Source organism: Castor canadensis, chromosome 15, assembly GCF_047511655.1.
Source record: "Castor canadensis chromosome 15, mCasCan1.hap1v2, whole genome shotgun sequence".
NCBI lineage: Eukaryota > Metazoa > Chordata > Mammalia > Rodentia > Castoridae > Castor > Castor canadensis.
Window position 1 is genome coordinate 725127 of NC_133400.1, and position 16747 is coordinate 741873.

The window sequence follows — 16747 nt, forward strand, 5'->3', positions numbered from 1 at the left end:
TGGCTCAAGGAGTAGACCCTCAGTTCAAGCCCCAGTACCACAAAAGAAAAATCCACTACATTTCTATACGCTGGCAATGAGTTATTAGAAACTACCAACCACTCCTCTTGCTTATAGTATTTGAAAAGAACACAAAGAAATGGAGGACGAAGAGAAAAAAGAAGAAAGATTTAGGTATAAATCTAATAAAATATGCATAGCATCTGGTTACTGAAAACAACACAAGAAAAGGCAGAGAAGACCTAAATAAATAGATACATACCATGTTTATGGATTAGAACACAGTAATCATTAATCCTCCTCTAACTGATGTATTACAATTGAACACAAGTCCAATCAAGAACCCCAAGTGACTTTTGCAGATATAGATGAACTAATTCTAAAACTGACACATGCAGTTAAAACAACCTTGAAAGTTGGTAGACATACACTGTCACTAAGAAGACCTCTTGCTTGGTCAGTCAGCCCTGTACTTAGTCTGTGTGGTGGACAGGAGGTAGGGACAGGGGTCTCCATTCAGGCAGAGCATCACTTTACACCTCAATTTTGATTTTCATACAATAAGAAATAGCACAGACACTTATTGCCAGGCAGGCTGTCTGGACTGGAGACAACCAGTTCATCAGTTGTGAGATGCAGTTTTCATATGATGCATCTCTGAAATCAGGCCGTCACCACCAATGGTGACTTGGACTACAAGAAATGTGGGTGACATGGATGCCCCGGGTTCACTCCAGCACTGACATGCCAGCTTCCTAGAAAGCAGTAGCTGCCAACTCCAAGACTCTGTGACCACAGCTTCGGTATCTACAGAGTGCAGGATTGGGTCCTCAGGAACTGACACTAGTCCCCAAGACTTCTCACTCCCCAGCTCAACCCTGCTGGCAACTCAACATAGGCTCTTCTCAGATTCCAGTAACATAGTTACCATGTCCAAGGCCACAGAGACAAACCCTCACCAAACTTAACTGATGTCAAATTGTCCCCCCCGAGTCTCTGGTGTAAAGAGAGCAAGGATCAGAAATGTCACTATTTTCTTCAGGCCAAAAATAAGTTTTTTGTTTTTTTTTGGTGGGGCTGCAGTTTGAACTCAGGGCTTTGTGCTCGTGAGGCAGGTGCTCTACAGCTTAAGCCACACTTCCAGCCCTTTTTCCTCTGGTTCTCTTGGAAATAGGGTCTAGCTTTTTGCCCAGGCTTGCCTGAACCACAATCCTATTTTAAGATTCCCACTGTTGCTGGAATAACAGGCCCAGTTTTTTCTGTTGAGATGGGGGTCTCACAAACTTTTTTGTCAAGGTTGGCCTGGAACCATGATCCGCCCAATTTCGGCCTCCCACATACCTTGGGATGACAGACATTTACCACTGCACCCGGCTATTGGTTGGGATGGGGTCTCATAGAGTTCTTGCCCAGGCTGGCCTGGACCTGTGATCTTCCTGACAGCAGCCTCCCAGTGCCTAGGATTGCAGACATGAGCAAATGCTGCCAGCTGACAAGGTTTTTTTTTTTTTTTTTTTTTTTTTTGAGGTACTGGGGCTTGAACTCAGGGTGTACACTTGAGCCACTCCACCAGCCCTTTATTGTGAAGGACTTTTTCACAATAGGGTCTCAAGGAACTATTTGTGGGCTGGTTTTGAACCATGATCCTCCTGATCTCTGCCTCCTGAGTAGCTAGCTGTTTCTAAGGGAGCTAGGTGTGCAGAGATGCAACAAGTTCATGCTAGGCCAGTGGTAGACACATCACCAGAGTGAGGCCATCTCTGGGCATAAAGGAACGAGGGCGCCTGTCCTTCACATGCACCCCAACTACTGGGTCAACATGCAGCAGCTGCCAACATAGAAGCAAACACTTCCTCACAGGAGAGCAGCCGGACTCTTATTTCCAGACTGCGTCTTCTGGCTGAGGATCTGCCATCACCAGCATAGGCCCTTTCTTCTCTGTATCAGCTGCTGTGACAACTCCTGACAAGTCCACACTGAAGACCACTCTGGCTCCCCTAGGCAGAGCAGAACCCATGATGGAAGATGCCAGAATCCTGGTGGGTAGGCATGCACCAACAAGAAAGGCAGGGCAAGAAGGAGGGGTTCAAGGTACAGCCCCCAATCCTGAGGGCCCCTTGGGTCCCTCCACAGGACACTACTGTTGTATTCTTGTGAAAGGCTCAGGTGGGACGATCACAGTCTCCTGTAAGTGTTTTGCTCTGGACTTTTCCCTCCTCTCTAGTAGTTTACACCTGTGTCTAGCATCTCTGTCCTCCTTCTCCTATCCACCCCAGCCTCTGGTAACCACCAGGCTGCTCTATCCTTCTATGAGCCCAGCTTTTTGTGATTCCACGAGGCCAAGTGGTATTAGCCTTTCTGTGTCTGGCTCACCTCACTTAACATAGTGTCTTCCAGTCTCATCCATGTTGCTTTTCTCTCTCCTCCCTTTTTGAGATGGGGGGGTGTCTCACTATGTAACCCAGGCTGGCCTTGAACTCAGGACCCTCTGAATGTGAATATGACAGGCCACAGCACATGCAGCACATTTTCCCTTTCCAAGGCTGAGCAGTATCCCACTGTGAATAAACACCACACGCTCTTCACCTACTAACCCAAGGGGACGCCTAGGTCAGCTCTACTTCTTGGGTGCTGTGAACAGTGCTGCAATGAACTGCATCAGGTATCTCTACGGGATGCTGATTTTATTTATTTGGTTTTTTTTTTTTTTTTTTGGATAAATACCCAGCAGTGATAGTTTTCAGTATTTTGGGGTAACTACCATACTGTTTTCCACAATGGCTAATAATGCAGTAATTTATTTTCCCACCACAGTGTGCAGGGGGCTTTTGCTCTACATCTTCACCAGCATGTTTTTGTCTCTTTGATAACAGTCATTCTAACAAGACTGAGGTGTCACTCATTTTGGTTTTAATTTGCATTTCCTTAAAGATTAGTCATGCTGAACACTTCATACACCTGCTGGCCATCTGCATATCTTCTTTTGAGAAATCTCTATTCATATTTTTGACCATTTTGTATTAGGGTTATTTGTTTTCTTGCTATTGAGATGGGTTCCTTATATATTGTTGATATTAATCCCTTACCATATTCATGTTTTATAAGTATTTTTCCCATTCTGTAGGTTGTCTTTTCACTCTATTGGTTATAGCTTTTGCTGTGCAGACACCTTTTCCTTTGATAATCCCATTAAGCTTATTTTTAATTTTGTTGGTTGTTTCTGAGGTCATGTCCAAAATATTCTTGGCCAGAGCAGTGTTAAGGACCTTTCTGCCATTTGGGTGTTACATTTAAGAGTCATTAATCCACTTTGTATATAGTTAGATAAAGGGCTAATTTCATTTTTTTTTTTGAAACAGGGTCTTGCTATGTAGCCCAGGCTGGCCTTGAACTCATGATCTTCCTGCCTCAGATACCTGGGTACCCCACCTCTAATTTCATTCTTTTTCATGTGGACTTCCAGTTTTCCCAGTATTTATTGATGTCCTTTCCCAGATATTCTTGGCGCCTTTTTGAAAATAAGTTGGCTGTAAGTGTGTGTGGACTTATTTTGGGCTCTATTCCATTCCACTGGTCTACATGTCCCTTTTTTAATGGTAATACCATGCTCTTTTGATTACTGTAGCTTTGCAGTATATTTTGAAGTTAGTCTCCTGCTTTTTTTTTTTTTGCTCAAGACTGCTTTGGCTATTTGGGGGTCTTCTGTAGTTCCATGCAAATTTTAGAACTGTTTTTTCTATTTCTGTGAAGATGTCACTGGTGTTTTGATAGGGACTGCATTGAGTCTGCAGATGACTTTGGGTAGAATGTGCACTTTAACAATCCTATCTTTTGATTTATCTGTGTCTTTTTAAATTTATTACCAGTTTAATAGTTTTCAGTTAGAAATTTTTCACCTCACTTAAAGTTATTCCTAGATATTTTATTGTTTTGTAGCTACTATAAATGTGATTTTCTTGATTTTTTTTTCAGATAGCTATATAAGAACATTACTTATTTTTGCATGCTGATTTTGTGCCTTGTAACTTTATTGATTTTGTTATCGGATCTAATGGTGTTTTGGGTGGATTCTTTTAGTTTTGCATATATAAATTCATGTCATCTGCACACAGAGGTAATTTTACTTTCTCCTTTTCAACTTTGATGACTTTTATTTCTTTCTCTTGCCTAACTGCTCTGGCTAGATCTTCCAATACTTTCTCAGCAGAAGGGGCAAAGGTGGTCCAAAGCTAAAAGCTTTTCTTCATTCAGTATGATGGAAGCTGTGGGTCTGTCCTATATGACCTTTGTTTTGTTGAGGCATGGGCCTACTCTACCCAATTTGTTGAGGGTTTTTATCATAAAGGGCTATTGAATTCTGTCAAATGCTTTTTCTGCATCAATTGTGGTGATTTTTATTTTTAATTTATTTATTTTTATAAATTTTTATTGTTTTATTATTCCTATGTGCATACAATGCTTGGGTCATTTCTCCCCCCTGCCCCCACCCCTTCCCTTACCACCCACTCCGCCCCCTCCCTCTCCCCCCCACCCCCTCAATACCCGGCAGAAACTATTTTGCCCTTATCTCTAATTTTGTTGAAGAGAGAGTATAAGCAATAATAGGAAGGAACAAGGGTTTTTGCTAGTTGAGATAAGGATAGCTATACAGGGAGTTGACTCACATTAATTTCCTGTGCGTGGGTGTTACCTTCTAGGTTAATTCTTCTTGATCTAACCTTTTCTCTAGTTCCTGGTCCCCTTCTCCTATTGGCCTCAGTTGCTTTGAAGGTATCTGCTTTAGTTTCTCTGCATTGAGGGCAACAAATGCTAGCTAATTTTTTAGGTGTCTTACCTATCCTCACACCTCCCTTGTGTGCTCTCGCTTTTATCATGTGATCAAAGTTCAATCCCCTTGTTGTGTTTGCCCTTGATCTAATGTCTGCATATGAGGGAGAACATAGGATTTTTGGTCTTTTGGGCCAGGCTAACCTCACTCAGAATGATGTTCTCCAGTTCCATCCATTTACCAGCGAATGACAACATTTCGTTCTTCTTCATGGCTGCATAAAATTCCATTGTGTATAGATACCACATTTTCTTAATCCATTCATCAGCGGTGGGGCATCTTGGCTGTTTCCATAACTTGGCTATTGTGAATAGTGCCCCAATAAACATGGGTGTGCAGGTGCCTCTGGAGTAACCTGTGTCACAGTCTTTTGGGTATATCCCCAAGAGTGGTATTGCTGGATCAAATGGTAGATCAATGTTTAGCTTTTTAAGTAGCCTCCAAATTTTTTTCCAGAGTGGTTGTACTAGTTTACATTCCCACCAACAGTGTAAGAGGGTTCCTTTTTCCCGATTGTGGTGATTTTTAGAAGAAGAGGCAAAAATATAAAGATAGAAAGTAGAGAATTGGTTATTTGACAGGAAGAAGATAGTGGGTGGGATAGAGAATGATTACCAATAACTGGTTACGGAGTTTCCTGAGTGATGAAAGTGTTCTAACGCTGACTGTGGTGACAGGTGAACAACTCTGTGAATACATTAAAAACCATGAACTGTACACTCAACGTGGCTGAACTATCTGATGTACGAATTATATCTCAAGAAAACTCTTTAAGGAAAAGACCCAGGACTAGTAATAAAACTACAAATTTTGGTTTCTTGGGCAGGGGAGGGGGAATCCAGAGCTCATGGTAGAGAAATCTGATCCCTAGGGAATAGCCAAGCCTGAAGGTGGCTGCTCAAGATTGGCCAGTAGGACAGAGGGCTGAGGCAACAGGAAATCTGCTGAGAGCTCACCAAATGCCCACATTTCCCTTCCTGGGGAGGCAGGCCCTGTGAACAGGAGGAAGGAGAAGCACAGAGAAGCTAAGGCTACTGCAGACATCCATATAGCCAGGCCGGAGGCAAGTGCCCAGCTTTTCTGTCTGAAGATTCCATTTGGGGTGATGCTGTCTCCTAACTGGCTCTTTATAGATAGGGGGTGAGTTCTCATACCCCACGAGGACACACAGCCTAGTGATGGTCTGCCTTGTCTCAAGTGAGTGCCATCAGGTAAGGGACACTGAGGCCCCACCCTCCCACCCTGCTGCAGGTTGGGTATAGTAGTTGGCGGCACACCAGTGACAGATGGCAGCGAGGGGGCAGGAAAAGGAAGCAGAGGGGGAGGATGGAGATGCTGGTGTCCATGGGGAGGGAAGGCAACAACAGAGCGGTCTGCTGTCCAGAGTGATGGCTTGCATATGGAGAAACAATGAGGTAATTAATTTTTTTAAGGAAATAAAGAGAACTGAGTTTGCTGCAGTTGTGGCTGCTTGCCCCAGCCCACCCTCAGTCTCTGCATCCTCAGCAGGAGAAGACAGCTAGTGTAAAGAGCCTTGTTACAGGGTGGTGTTATACACAGCTGTGCAGCCATTTATCTGTTGATAGACCCCATTGTCCCTGACTGGTGTTTGGCTCTCATGTAAGCGAGCAATTTGAAAAAATAAGAAATAAATAAATAAAGAGACAATGGCTGATGTGCTCACAGGGCTGACAGTGGGAGCCAGCTGGGGACCACGGCATATGAAATATGCATCACAGCCCACAAAGCAGGCCATGTGTACAGGAGGGAGTTAACCCCTCTAGCACAGCAGGGAGACAGGCCGAGGATGCTTCTTGTGAGCCTCAGCCTGGAGGAAACCAAGGGGGAACAACTTCTGAGGGAGCAATGCCCTGGCGGGTGGGAGGAGAGGGGGGATCTGGACAGGTGCTGGTTCTTCCAATGTCCAAACTCCCACCAAAGCTGCAAGACAAGATGCCTGGCCACAGAGTGGCAGATACTTGGGACACAGTGTCAAGGGCTGTTAGCCTTGGGACCATCTAGCCATGGCCATGGCAATCATAGACTCTAGGATAAGACTGGCATGAGGATGGTCTCACTGCAGAAGGGCCAGCCATGGGAGACCTGCCAGGTTGCAGGTGTTCTTGCTCAGCCCTGTGCTATGCCATTTGGAGAACTGACAGCCTACTCTTCTCATTCCGCACAGTGCTGTGCATGTGGCTTGCTTTCCAGAGAGGACTCAATGTGCAGCTCTTACTACTCCTCTTTAACACCATGTCCTCATCCCAAGAACGAACTCCCACTGCCCAGAGCACACCTATGATTACAAAAGATTGTCAGGGTGGCAAACAGTGCTCCTGAGGAACTGAGAACCTGTGAAGGGTCCCACTACCATCAGGATCTTTGATTTCAAAAGGCGAGAGAGCTATAGAGCAAGGAGTCATAGGTGTTCTTTCCTGATGAACAGGTTTGCTTCCATCTCCAAAGCTGCACAGGGGAGGGGTGAGGTGGAGCAGCAGCTGGGGCAGGGGTAGGGGGGATGAGGGTATGGGGTAGTGTGTGAGGGTGGGGCTTCAGCAGGCTGACAGGGATGGTTCGTGGTCATCTTGGAGCAAACAAAGGAGGAAGTCACGACCACAGAACATACACTCACTGTCTTCTTTCTGTCCCCTCTGTATGGATTCCCATGTAGAGTGAGGGGTTGCTGATCTTTCACAGTAAGTGCACTAGGTGACTACTCCTAACTGAAGAAGTAGGAAGAGCTTGTTTGGGGGCAATCAAGTGATAAATTCTATGCTTTTATTTTTTGCAGTGCTGGAGATTGAATCCAGAGCTTTGCACACTAGGCAAGCATTCTACCATGGAGCTATACCCCAGCCCAAAGTGGAAAGTTTTTTTTTTTTTTTTTTTTGGTAGTATAAGGGGTTGAACAATGGGCCTTGTGCTTGCTGGGCAGGTGCTCTATCACTTGAGCCATACACCCAGCCCTTTTTACTTTAGTTATTTTTTTCAGGTATGGTCTCATATTTTTGTCCAGGCAGCCCTCAAACAATGATCCTCCAGATCTTCACCTCTAGAGTAGCTGGGATTATAGGCATGTACTACCATCCCAAGCCAAAAGTAATAACTTTAGAAGGCAGAGAATCTGACCTTGTTAAAATGCTACAGTTCTGGCACATGTCCAAAGAAAATGGCAACCCACCTCTGGGGTGTTGTCAGGATCATCAGGAGAAAGAAGCCCAGGAGGGCTCATGGACAGAGAGGCTCATCCTGTTTCTATGTAGGGCACAGCTGGCTCGAGTGGGTTGGAGTGTGAGGTTGGGTCAGAAGCTGGGTAGCACTGCACAGGCAGGGCCTGGCGAGGATCGCACATTCTAAGAACCCCGGGCAATGAGCACAAAGACCTGTGTAGACAACTGCTGCTGCAGCTCTGCACATAGGTATGCCTTCCAAAGGGTGGTGGAGCTAGCCTAGACGCCCCACCAGGCAGGGTGTATGATGGCAGACCTACCGCTGACCACAGTTCACAGACAGGAGGATCTGAGGCACTTGCCGTCTTGTCTGTGGACCTAGCTAGAATCCTCATGGGTACCACCGGCTCCGCAGGCCTGACCTCCACACCACACATGGACACTGGGCACAGTGGGTACCACCTACTGCCAAGTAGAAGTGAGGCTTGGAGTAACCCCCCGCATGTGAAGCTGAGTTCTTAAGAGACCAATCTCATGAGTAAATGCTTCAGGATTTACAGCTAAATGTGAGAAAACAGAGTGAAAATGGTGACAAACTCAGCTCAAAATTATTAGAACATGCGTACTGTGTAAGCATGAAGGAAACCCCATCAGGCTCACTAATGACAGCACAGATTGGAAGCTGGGGACCCACAACAGGTGATGAGGGACACAGGACTGTCAGTACAAGGATTCATCCGCAAAGTGATAAGCAATAACGACTGCCAGAGTGAGGCTGAATAGGAAGCCCGACATTATCAGCCTGTGGGTCTCAGCTCAGGGGTCCTCTTGCCCCACAGGCACATCCATTCTGCAGTAGGCTCATTTGTTGACAGATACCTCACGACGGCACTGTGCCTCTTAATCCAGGCACAAGGACCTGTTGACCACATGAGGCAGAGTAACAGAGGGGGAGGAAGAGCCACATACACCATCATGCCACAACAAACTAGATAAAAGTTTGCAACAACATCCCAGAGCCAATGTTGATCCTGCATTGTGGCGGTAAAAGTGTGCAGCATAGGGGTGTCTTTACCCAGCACTGAGGAGCCACTGGGTAAAATGCTGAGTGTGAGATCTCTGTCTTTGCTGTGGGACTGCTGAGTGGCAGGCTCTTAGCCTAGGCAGCATCCACCCTACCTACAGCTCTGGCTCCCAGGCAGTCTCTTGTACTCATGGTGGACCTAGGGCAGCTCAGATCCTGCATCTGCTAGGAGGAAGCAGGCGCTCTGTGTTGTACTTTCCCCACAAAAGGGCCTTGGGTCTCCTGTGGAGATGGTCCTGATGGGGGCTGGATGGGAAATGCTGCAGAACAGGCTGCTTATGGATCCAGGATGTGCCTCATGCTCTCCTGACTCCTCTTAGGGCTTGCGTGGGGCCCACATGTCCCCAGAGCAGCCTTCTCTCTCACACTGTCAAGGTGCCCTGGGGTGGGGCTGCTGCTTCTTCGTATTTTAAGCCAGTCTCAGGGAAGAGCTGTCTGTAGTCAGAAACAACTAAAGAAGTGTGGGCAGTAGGGTGGTCAGGTGGAGCCCGCTGCTTGCTACTGCAGGTATAAGGCAGTCAAATTTTATTGTAAGACAGAAATGTTCCCATCTCACCCCTTTTTCTGGCAACATTTCTGCCACTTCCTACAGAACAGGTGTTTCTGAGGCTGAGTCTGCCAGCTAAGGTTACCTGGAGGGCCAGACCCCTGCAGCAAGGTGTCAGCCTTCTGACTGGCAGTTCCTTCAGGCACTGCTCTTTGATGACAGAACATGTTGCTGACCTGATGCCTGAGGGCAAACCATCTTTACAGAGAGGGCTGGGTCGGCCAAGCCTGGGGCAGGCAGGTGACCTGGGTGTGAGGGCATAGGAGAGGCCCATGACTGAACACCAAATGTGCAGGCTGTGGCTGGCATTCTGGTTCAGTGTGGCAGAGGTAGCACCAAGGTGACACTTGTCAGGGCAGATAGCCCAGGCCTAGGGCCTCCGCTAACCTGAGGAAGCAGAACTCCACCCAACAGTGGGAAAGGGGAGCAGCCTCCAGCCAAGAACAGGTTAAGAGGGTAGTTTTCAGGGAGGCTGCCTCACAGGACTGCGGGGACTACAGCATCAGGAACCCTGAACTGCCCAGAAGGGAGAGCTGGAGGACAGGGGCTTAATGAGGCCCACAGGGAGCCCAGCCCAGGTGAGAGGCACTGCTGACCCTCCACACCTGCAGGTGAAGCAGACAAGAGATTTTCCTGGGTAAACAAAACAACTGCTTCCTAATGTTATTCTGAGACTTTCCACAAACTTATAACAGAGCCACCATGTCCCAGCCACTTGCTTGATGGAGCACCAGCAAGCATCTCCCAAAGCTTTGACTGTCAGAGGTAGAGGCCAAAGTTCATGAGGATGGGGCTAACTGTGGTGTACCAAGGGCAGGCCCATTTGACCTGCTGTGGCTGTCTTTGCAGGCTTGGAGTGCCATGGAGGGCTGAGAGGCCAGCTAGCAAGACAGTGCAGTGGGGAAGGAAGTGGCCCGAAGGAGGACTCAAGACTCCACATCTTTTAAACCCTCTCAGGCCAAATGCAATACCGGCACCAGTATCAGCCTTACAGAAAGCAATTTCCTTCAGGTCAAAATTTTCATTTCCTATGACTCCCCAAACACTGTGACTCATTGAAATAAAACTATGTTCTTTTTCTTGTTCACCTTTGCCAAATTCAGAGTGATGTGCAAAAGCAAGAGAGCAGCACTGACTGCAGCAGAAGGGTAACCTGAGCATGTAGGCTCTGTGACGATGTCAGTGTAGCCAGTTCAATGTCTCCAGCACGTTCTGCTGCTGTGCTACCCCAGGCTTCTCCTTAGCAAGGCCATAATGACCCCTCTTGGAGACCCCCTCCATGAACAGAGCCCTGGAGAAGAGCTGGGCTAAACACCCGGGCAGGGCACACCTTGGCTTGGCTCCACTCTGTCCACTCTCCTGGGGGTGGGTAAGGCCTGGAATTAATAGGCAATCCAGTCATGCCAGTCAGTGTCTCCATCGGTCAGAGTCTCTATTGTCCAAGGCATGGTAGGGAGTCAAGCCCCAAGGAACAGAGGTAACCTCCTGGCCTATGGCCTGTGTGCTAGGTGGGCCCCACCTCCCAGAATTACCTTTGTCTCCTTCTCGCCTCCCTCTGCATGGATGGCATAGGAGGAGCCCTCCTTCTGCAGGGTCTCTGAGACGATGCGCACCTCTACCCCTGGCAGCGGGGTTCCCACAGAACCTGAAGAAGTAAGAAACACAGTCAAGAGGCAGGAGTTGGAAGGATCCAGAAGACAAAACACACCAGCTAGGGTTTAGGCTGGGTTTGTGTGTGCCTACGCATGTGTACAACTCTTGGGAGTCAGCGTTGGGAGGTGATGTGCCCCATAACCTGAGAGATGTAAGTGCAGCAGCGCACACAAACTGTGTGAACAGCCAGCAGGAGGTGAGCTCAGGTCTGACTGATACTATCACTATCATGATGGTTGCTGGCAGTTGTGCAGGGACACTTGCTGTGGGCCATGTGGCTGTCCAGGTGAACTCAGGAGGCCTCACGACCACCATGGTGGATTCCTTACTCTGCCTGCCTGGCCACAGGAGAGCTGCTACCCCAGCTAAATGAACCAGGGATTGTCTGATAAGGGGACTGATGTGTATAGGATCAGGCTAAAGCAGGCTGCTGAGGCTAGAAGTAGGTGGGGTCCAGGGGAGGTGGGTGTAACCTGCACCTATAGTTGGCTCAGTGTACTGTGCTGCCCTTGTATCACTGGAATCACTCCTTCCACCTGCAAAGGTAAGGCAGGACAGATATCGGGATACATCCATGACATCCTACAGGCTCCTAGCCACAGCCCTGCCCACTACAGTCTATGCTTAAGCATGACTCTGCTGTCGGCTTGCATTCCTGGTAGGTGTGCAAGACTGGATTGGAGAAACCCTGCCTCACACAGTGTCAGTGCCGGTGCCAAGAATAAGGTGGGGGACAGAGCAGAGGGTAGTGTCACTGCACCCAGGTGTGAGGACACCGTCCACATACACCTCTCCTGAGAATTCACTTTATGGTTCAAGGTCTTTATTTTTACCACCAGAATCAATGTGGATCTGCCACAGGATAAAAGTCTCAGGAAGGGAGCTTATGGACTGTCACAATCACTCAGGGTCCTGGGACCAGACTCCTGGTAGTCTGTCCACCCAGCCTTGTTTTAGGGAGAAGTGTGAGTCCCTTATGCCTGAAGTCCCACTGTACAGTTGAGGCATGTGGAAGAGCTGTTGTCCAGGGGCTTCTCCACTGCTCCAGGTGTGGAGACATCCCACACCTCACCTTAGCAGTGTCCCCAACCTAGTAGGATGCAACTCAGCAACACCCCCCTTCTCTTGGCTTCTAAGACTTTAAAAACAGATGTGGACTGATGCAGCATAATTCATTGTTTTGGAGCACAGTTCAGGACACTTAGTAACTCACAGTGTTGTATGGATGCCCCACTCTCCAGCTTCAAAGCCTCTTCATTACCCAAGAAACACGTGCCTGGCAGCATCAGCCCATATCCCTGATCCTGGCACCTCATGATCAGCTCTCTGTCTCTGTGGGGTTTTCTATTCTGGACATTTTACAGGAATGGAACCATGTAATCTATGACGTCATTTCTTCTTGGCAGAACATCTCCTTGGGGCCAAGGCTGAACAGGCACAAGACATCAATACAGCTGGGGGTGGGAGTGTTTATACCTCTGCTGTGTAGTTGGGGTGTCATGTCCTTGACAGTCAGGTCCAGCCGGCTCTTAGCTCATGTTCTCCCTGCCAGAAGCTCAGAGGAATGAAGAGCAGATGCCACTCGGCCTCCAGACAGGCTTCCAGGTGATCCCAGGTGACCTCAGGGCTACTGTCTTTTCTAGGCTAAATAACCTCATTGCCTTGAAGGACCCCCTTTCAGTGCTGGGGTGGCTCCTGTCCTCTAGGCCACCTGGGTCCCACTGCTCCTCTTGAGCATTGCACCTGCTGCACCTGCTGAGGACCAACAGATGGGATGAGGGCCGACCTGCTACTGCAGACCAACTTCTGCTGGCAGTGTCTACCCCTCACATGGCTGCCTCCCTCCTGTTTCATGGTCAGATGTCAGCAGCCAATCTTGGCTCCAGCTCATTTGGGACTGCAGCTTTTGCCCACTGGGTGTGTGTGTGTGTGTGTGTGTGTGTGTGTGTAAAAAGGTGATGGGAAGAAGTGAGCAAAGTACAGAGGAAGGCAGCTGCATGAGGAGGTCAGAGTGCTTTATCTGCATCCACAGGGCAGTTTTGAGGCTGGAATGAGGTGGGGTGTAGGGCTGGAAGATAGCCAGCCTGAGGTCTGAGGAACACCAAGCCCCGTCAAAGACTTGCCACCCTTTTTATGGTCAGGGACATCCTGAAGTTCCTGGCAGACACATAGAGCTAAGGGTGACTGCTGCAGGCAGGCCATGCTCTTTCCATTAAAGACTTTCATCGGCCTTAGTACAAAATCATACACAGGACCACCCATCCTCACTTAGGAGTACAAGCCCACTCTTGGTTCCTTTTCCATCTGAGCTCTGTTAGCAGCAGTATAACACCTCATTCCCTGAGTGCTGACTCAGAAGACAGCCCACCTTCCCAAGATGTGCACTTGAGCTCCATGGCCTGGGCTGTGAGCTGCACTCTCAGGCCCTGGGAACATAAGGATCCCTTGGGTTGAGCTGAGTCTGACCCCAGGGCTGCCCTAAGGTAGAAAGGTGTAGCTGTCCCACATGTCTAACCATCTGTGGCATTGAGGAGGCGTTGGATGGATCTGGAACCAGTGCGGACATGGACAGGGCCCCTCGTAGGCCAGTGTGGTTACAGACAGGAAGGGCAGTACTGCCATTTTTCTTTTTCTTTTTTTTAAATTAGGATTTATTCATTGTATGGGGGAAGCACTGTCATTTTTTTAACAGCCCTCTGGCTTTTTAGGACAGGATGATGTCAGCTCTTCCCAGATAAGGAATTTACCTTTGGCCTCCACCCAGAGTCTGGGGGTACACAGCCTCTTTATATACCCGGGCACTGGGAGAGGGGACACAGATGACGAGGTCCTGGAGTCCCTTCGGTCAACATTATAGCTCTTGTTGTAGGGGTTCTTGGCACCTCTGACCTCAGCTCCAATTAGAGTGTGATTGGCCCCAGCAAGAGATCAGCCATGAATTATTTCTCTCTTCACAGCAACCCATGAAGGAAGAGGAGCAGAGGCACTAGCAAACAGCAACACTTGCCATTCACAGAGCTGACCTTGCCTTGTGTCTGACAGGTTCCAGACTTCAAATGAATCCTGGTGTTCATGTGGGCCCCACCACAGGCATAACACCCTGAGGCTCTGCGGGCAGAAGGAAGGAAGTAAAGGCTGGCCAAAGAGACTTACAGCTGGAAGCAGCATGGAGGAGTAAAGGACTAGGATGCAAATCCAGAGGCTCAGGCTGAAGCAAAGCATTGGCCTAGAGGTCAGGGTTACACAGGTATGTGGCACAGTTGGGGCTGGGAACCTGACCAAAGCTGAAGGTACAAGAAGAGCTTTCAAACTCTCATCTCTAGGAACACTTCTCCAGGAAGTGTACTCCTTGACATCCGTAAAGGACTTCAATTTAATGTTGGGGGCTACTTTTTCCCAAATGAGAGAACTGGACTGCACTGGGCTGTGGGGTTGGTCCAGCTGCTCTGGTAACTTGAAGACTGGAACAGAAGTCACAGGTATTTGACTCTGTCTAGAGAACAGCAACCATCCCCAACCTCCCATGCATTATAAGGCCAAGAGCTACGGCCAGTCCTCAAGACTTTCTGCTTTCCAATTACTTCCCCAATAAACCTTGAGTTTCAACATTTTTGGATCCCTGTTCCTTAGTCAGCAGGACAGCAAAAAAGGCAGGCATGGTCAGAGACCCTCAGGCTCCTGATGCTTACTTGGGAATCAGACTCCACTGTGGAGAAGCTCTCTACCTGGGCTCTGTTCTGTACCTTAACACCCTATGGTGTAGTGAGTCCCTGAATGGCTAAGGTCCCCACAGACTCATGAGGAGTGTTCCCCCACAGTCTGCGATTGTATGGTATTCCATGACCTCTGGGTGTCCTCTAAGGCCTCAGTGTGGACGTCCTCCATGGACTCAGGTGGATGTCCTCCATGTCTTCAGTGTGGTTGGTCCCTCCGTGGCCTCATGTGGACAGTCCTGTATTGTCCTTTCCTTGCTCCTCCTGTCCTGCCCCTGGCCTTGGACTCTCACCCTTTCATTTGCTCTCTTTCTTAAGTCCATTCTCCCTCCAAAAATGGGCTCTGTCCTACCACGGTGCTTCCAACAGTGTGGCAAGTCAGTCTGAAGGTGTGAGAGTCTACCATGACTCCCAAGAGCCAACTGAGCTTCCCTGCATTTGTATCCTGGTGTGAAATGGGGTGTAGCAATCCAGCAGAGGGGCTGCTCTGTGAGGATGCACATAAAGCCCTGCCATGAGCTGAACAGTATGGTTCTCAATGCAGACTCTAGTCAGTTGGTTCTGACCTCAGGGAACTTGTCCTGCCCACAGTGCTTCTAGAAAAAGAAGGGACTGAGCCTGGAGCCTTGCTGCCCTTCCTTCACTCAGGTGAACTGGTGTCACTACAATGCTGGTTTGTAGGTGCCCATGGGATTCTCTGGCCAAAAAAACACTGCAAGTAAGTTCTGATCAGTAGCTCATTCCAGGGACACAGTAACTTGCAGGAGGGCAGCTTTCTGCATTGGCCATCACAGCTACCAATGATGAGGAGAAGGGAGGGCAGGGAGACTCAAGGTGCCCCTCCAGTCTGGGATCAAGCACCCCATCTTATTTCCACTAGGCAGTTTTAGCTGCAGCAGACTGGTGTAGATCTGGCTCTGCTCTGTGGCAGACATCAGCTGAGTGGCTGGTGCAACCCAATGTGACAGTGGTTTCTGGGAATCTAAAACTTCAATCTGTTTCTATATGTCATACCACCTTTTCATAACATGTCTAGCCTCACCCTTGCTGCCCCTGCCTCCACAGGAGCCCTGGTGTCCCTGCTGGCAGCTCTTCCCTCAGTAGTCGCTGATCTTGCTACTCTAAGATACATCATTCTGCTCAGGATGCCCACCCAAACACAGACCTCCCCACACTCAAAATAAACTAATGGCCCCCACTGCTCTCCAGATCATGCCCACCATGCTCCTTTGTCTCCTGCCTGGCGTGCTGACCTCCAGCACTGTGTCCATACCTGCCTCTATCTAACACCACCTTCCTCCGGTTTCTCCCCTCACACCAGCAGCCAAATCCCCCTGATACACATGTAGAGACACAGGAACTAGAAAAGCCAAGACACCTTTGGGAGGGACAAAGATGGAACCACTTGGCTTCAAGACTCACCAAAAAGCCACACAGGATGCAAAAATGAGTATCATGAGTCACTAGGGAAATGTGAATTAAACAAGACAGAACTATACACCTGCTAGAACTTAAGATAGCCAACGATCTCCAGAGCTCCCACGGATGAAGGCTGGCATGTCTTGTCTTTGCTGGGGGAATCAGAGTGGAATGGCCACTCTGGAACACCGTAGCATTATCAAACAACCTGGTGAGGCCACACCCAGGAGGCCAAGTCTGCACATGTCATTCATAAAACGTCATGTGTAACACAATTGCTCCAAGCTAGAAAGAGGCCAAATGTCCTTTAGCTGGTGGACAGGTTCATAGCGG

The 16747-nt window shown here is 48.5% G+C and overlaps 1 protein-coding gene across 5 annotated transcripts in view; it reads right to left on the reverse strand.

The window, feature by feature from the left end:
- The window catches only part of Acsf3 (acyl-CoA synthetase family member 3), a 54564-nt gene that overhangs the window by 17416 nt on the left and 20401 nt on the right, over positions 1–16747 (reverse strand). For all 5 annotated transcript variants that reach the window (XM_074055471.1, XM_074055473.1, XM_020173564.2 and 2 more), the window contains exon 6: positions 11162–11274. In XM_074055471.1, coding sequence (XP_073911572.1) covers positions 11162–11274 — 113 coding nt within the window. The remainder of the gene's footprint in view (positions 1–11161; positions 11275–16747) is intronic.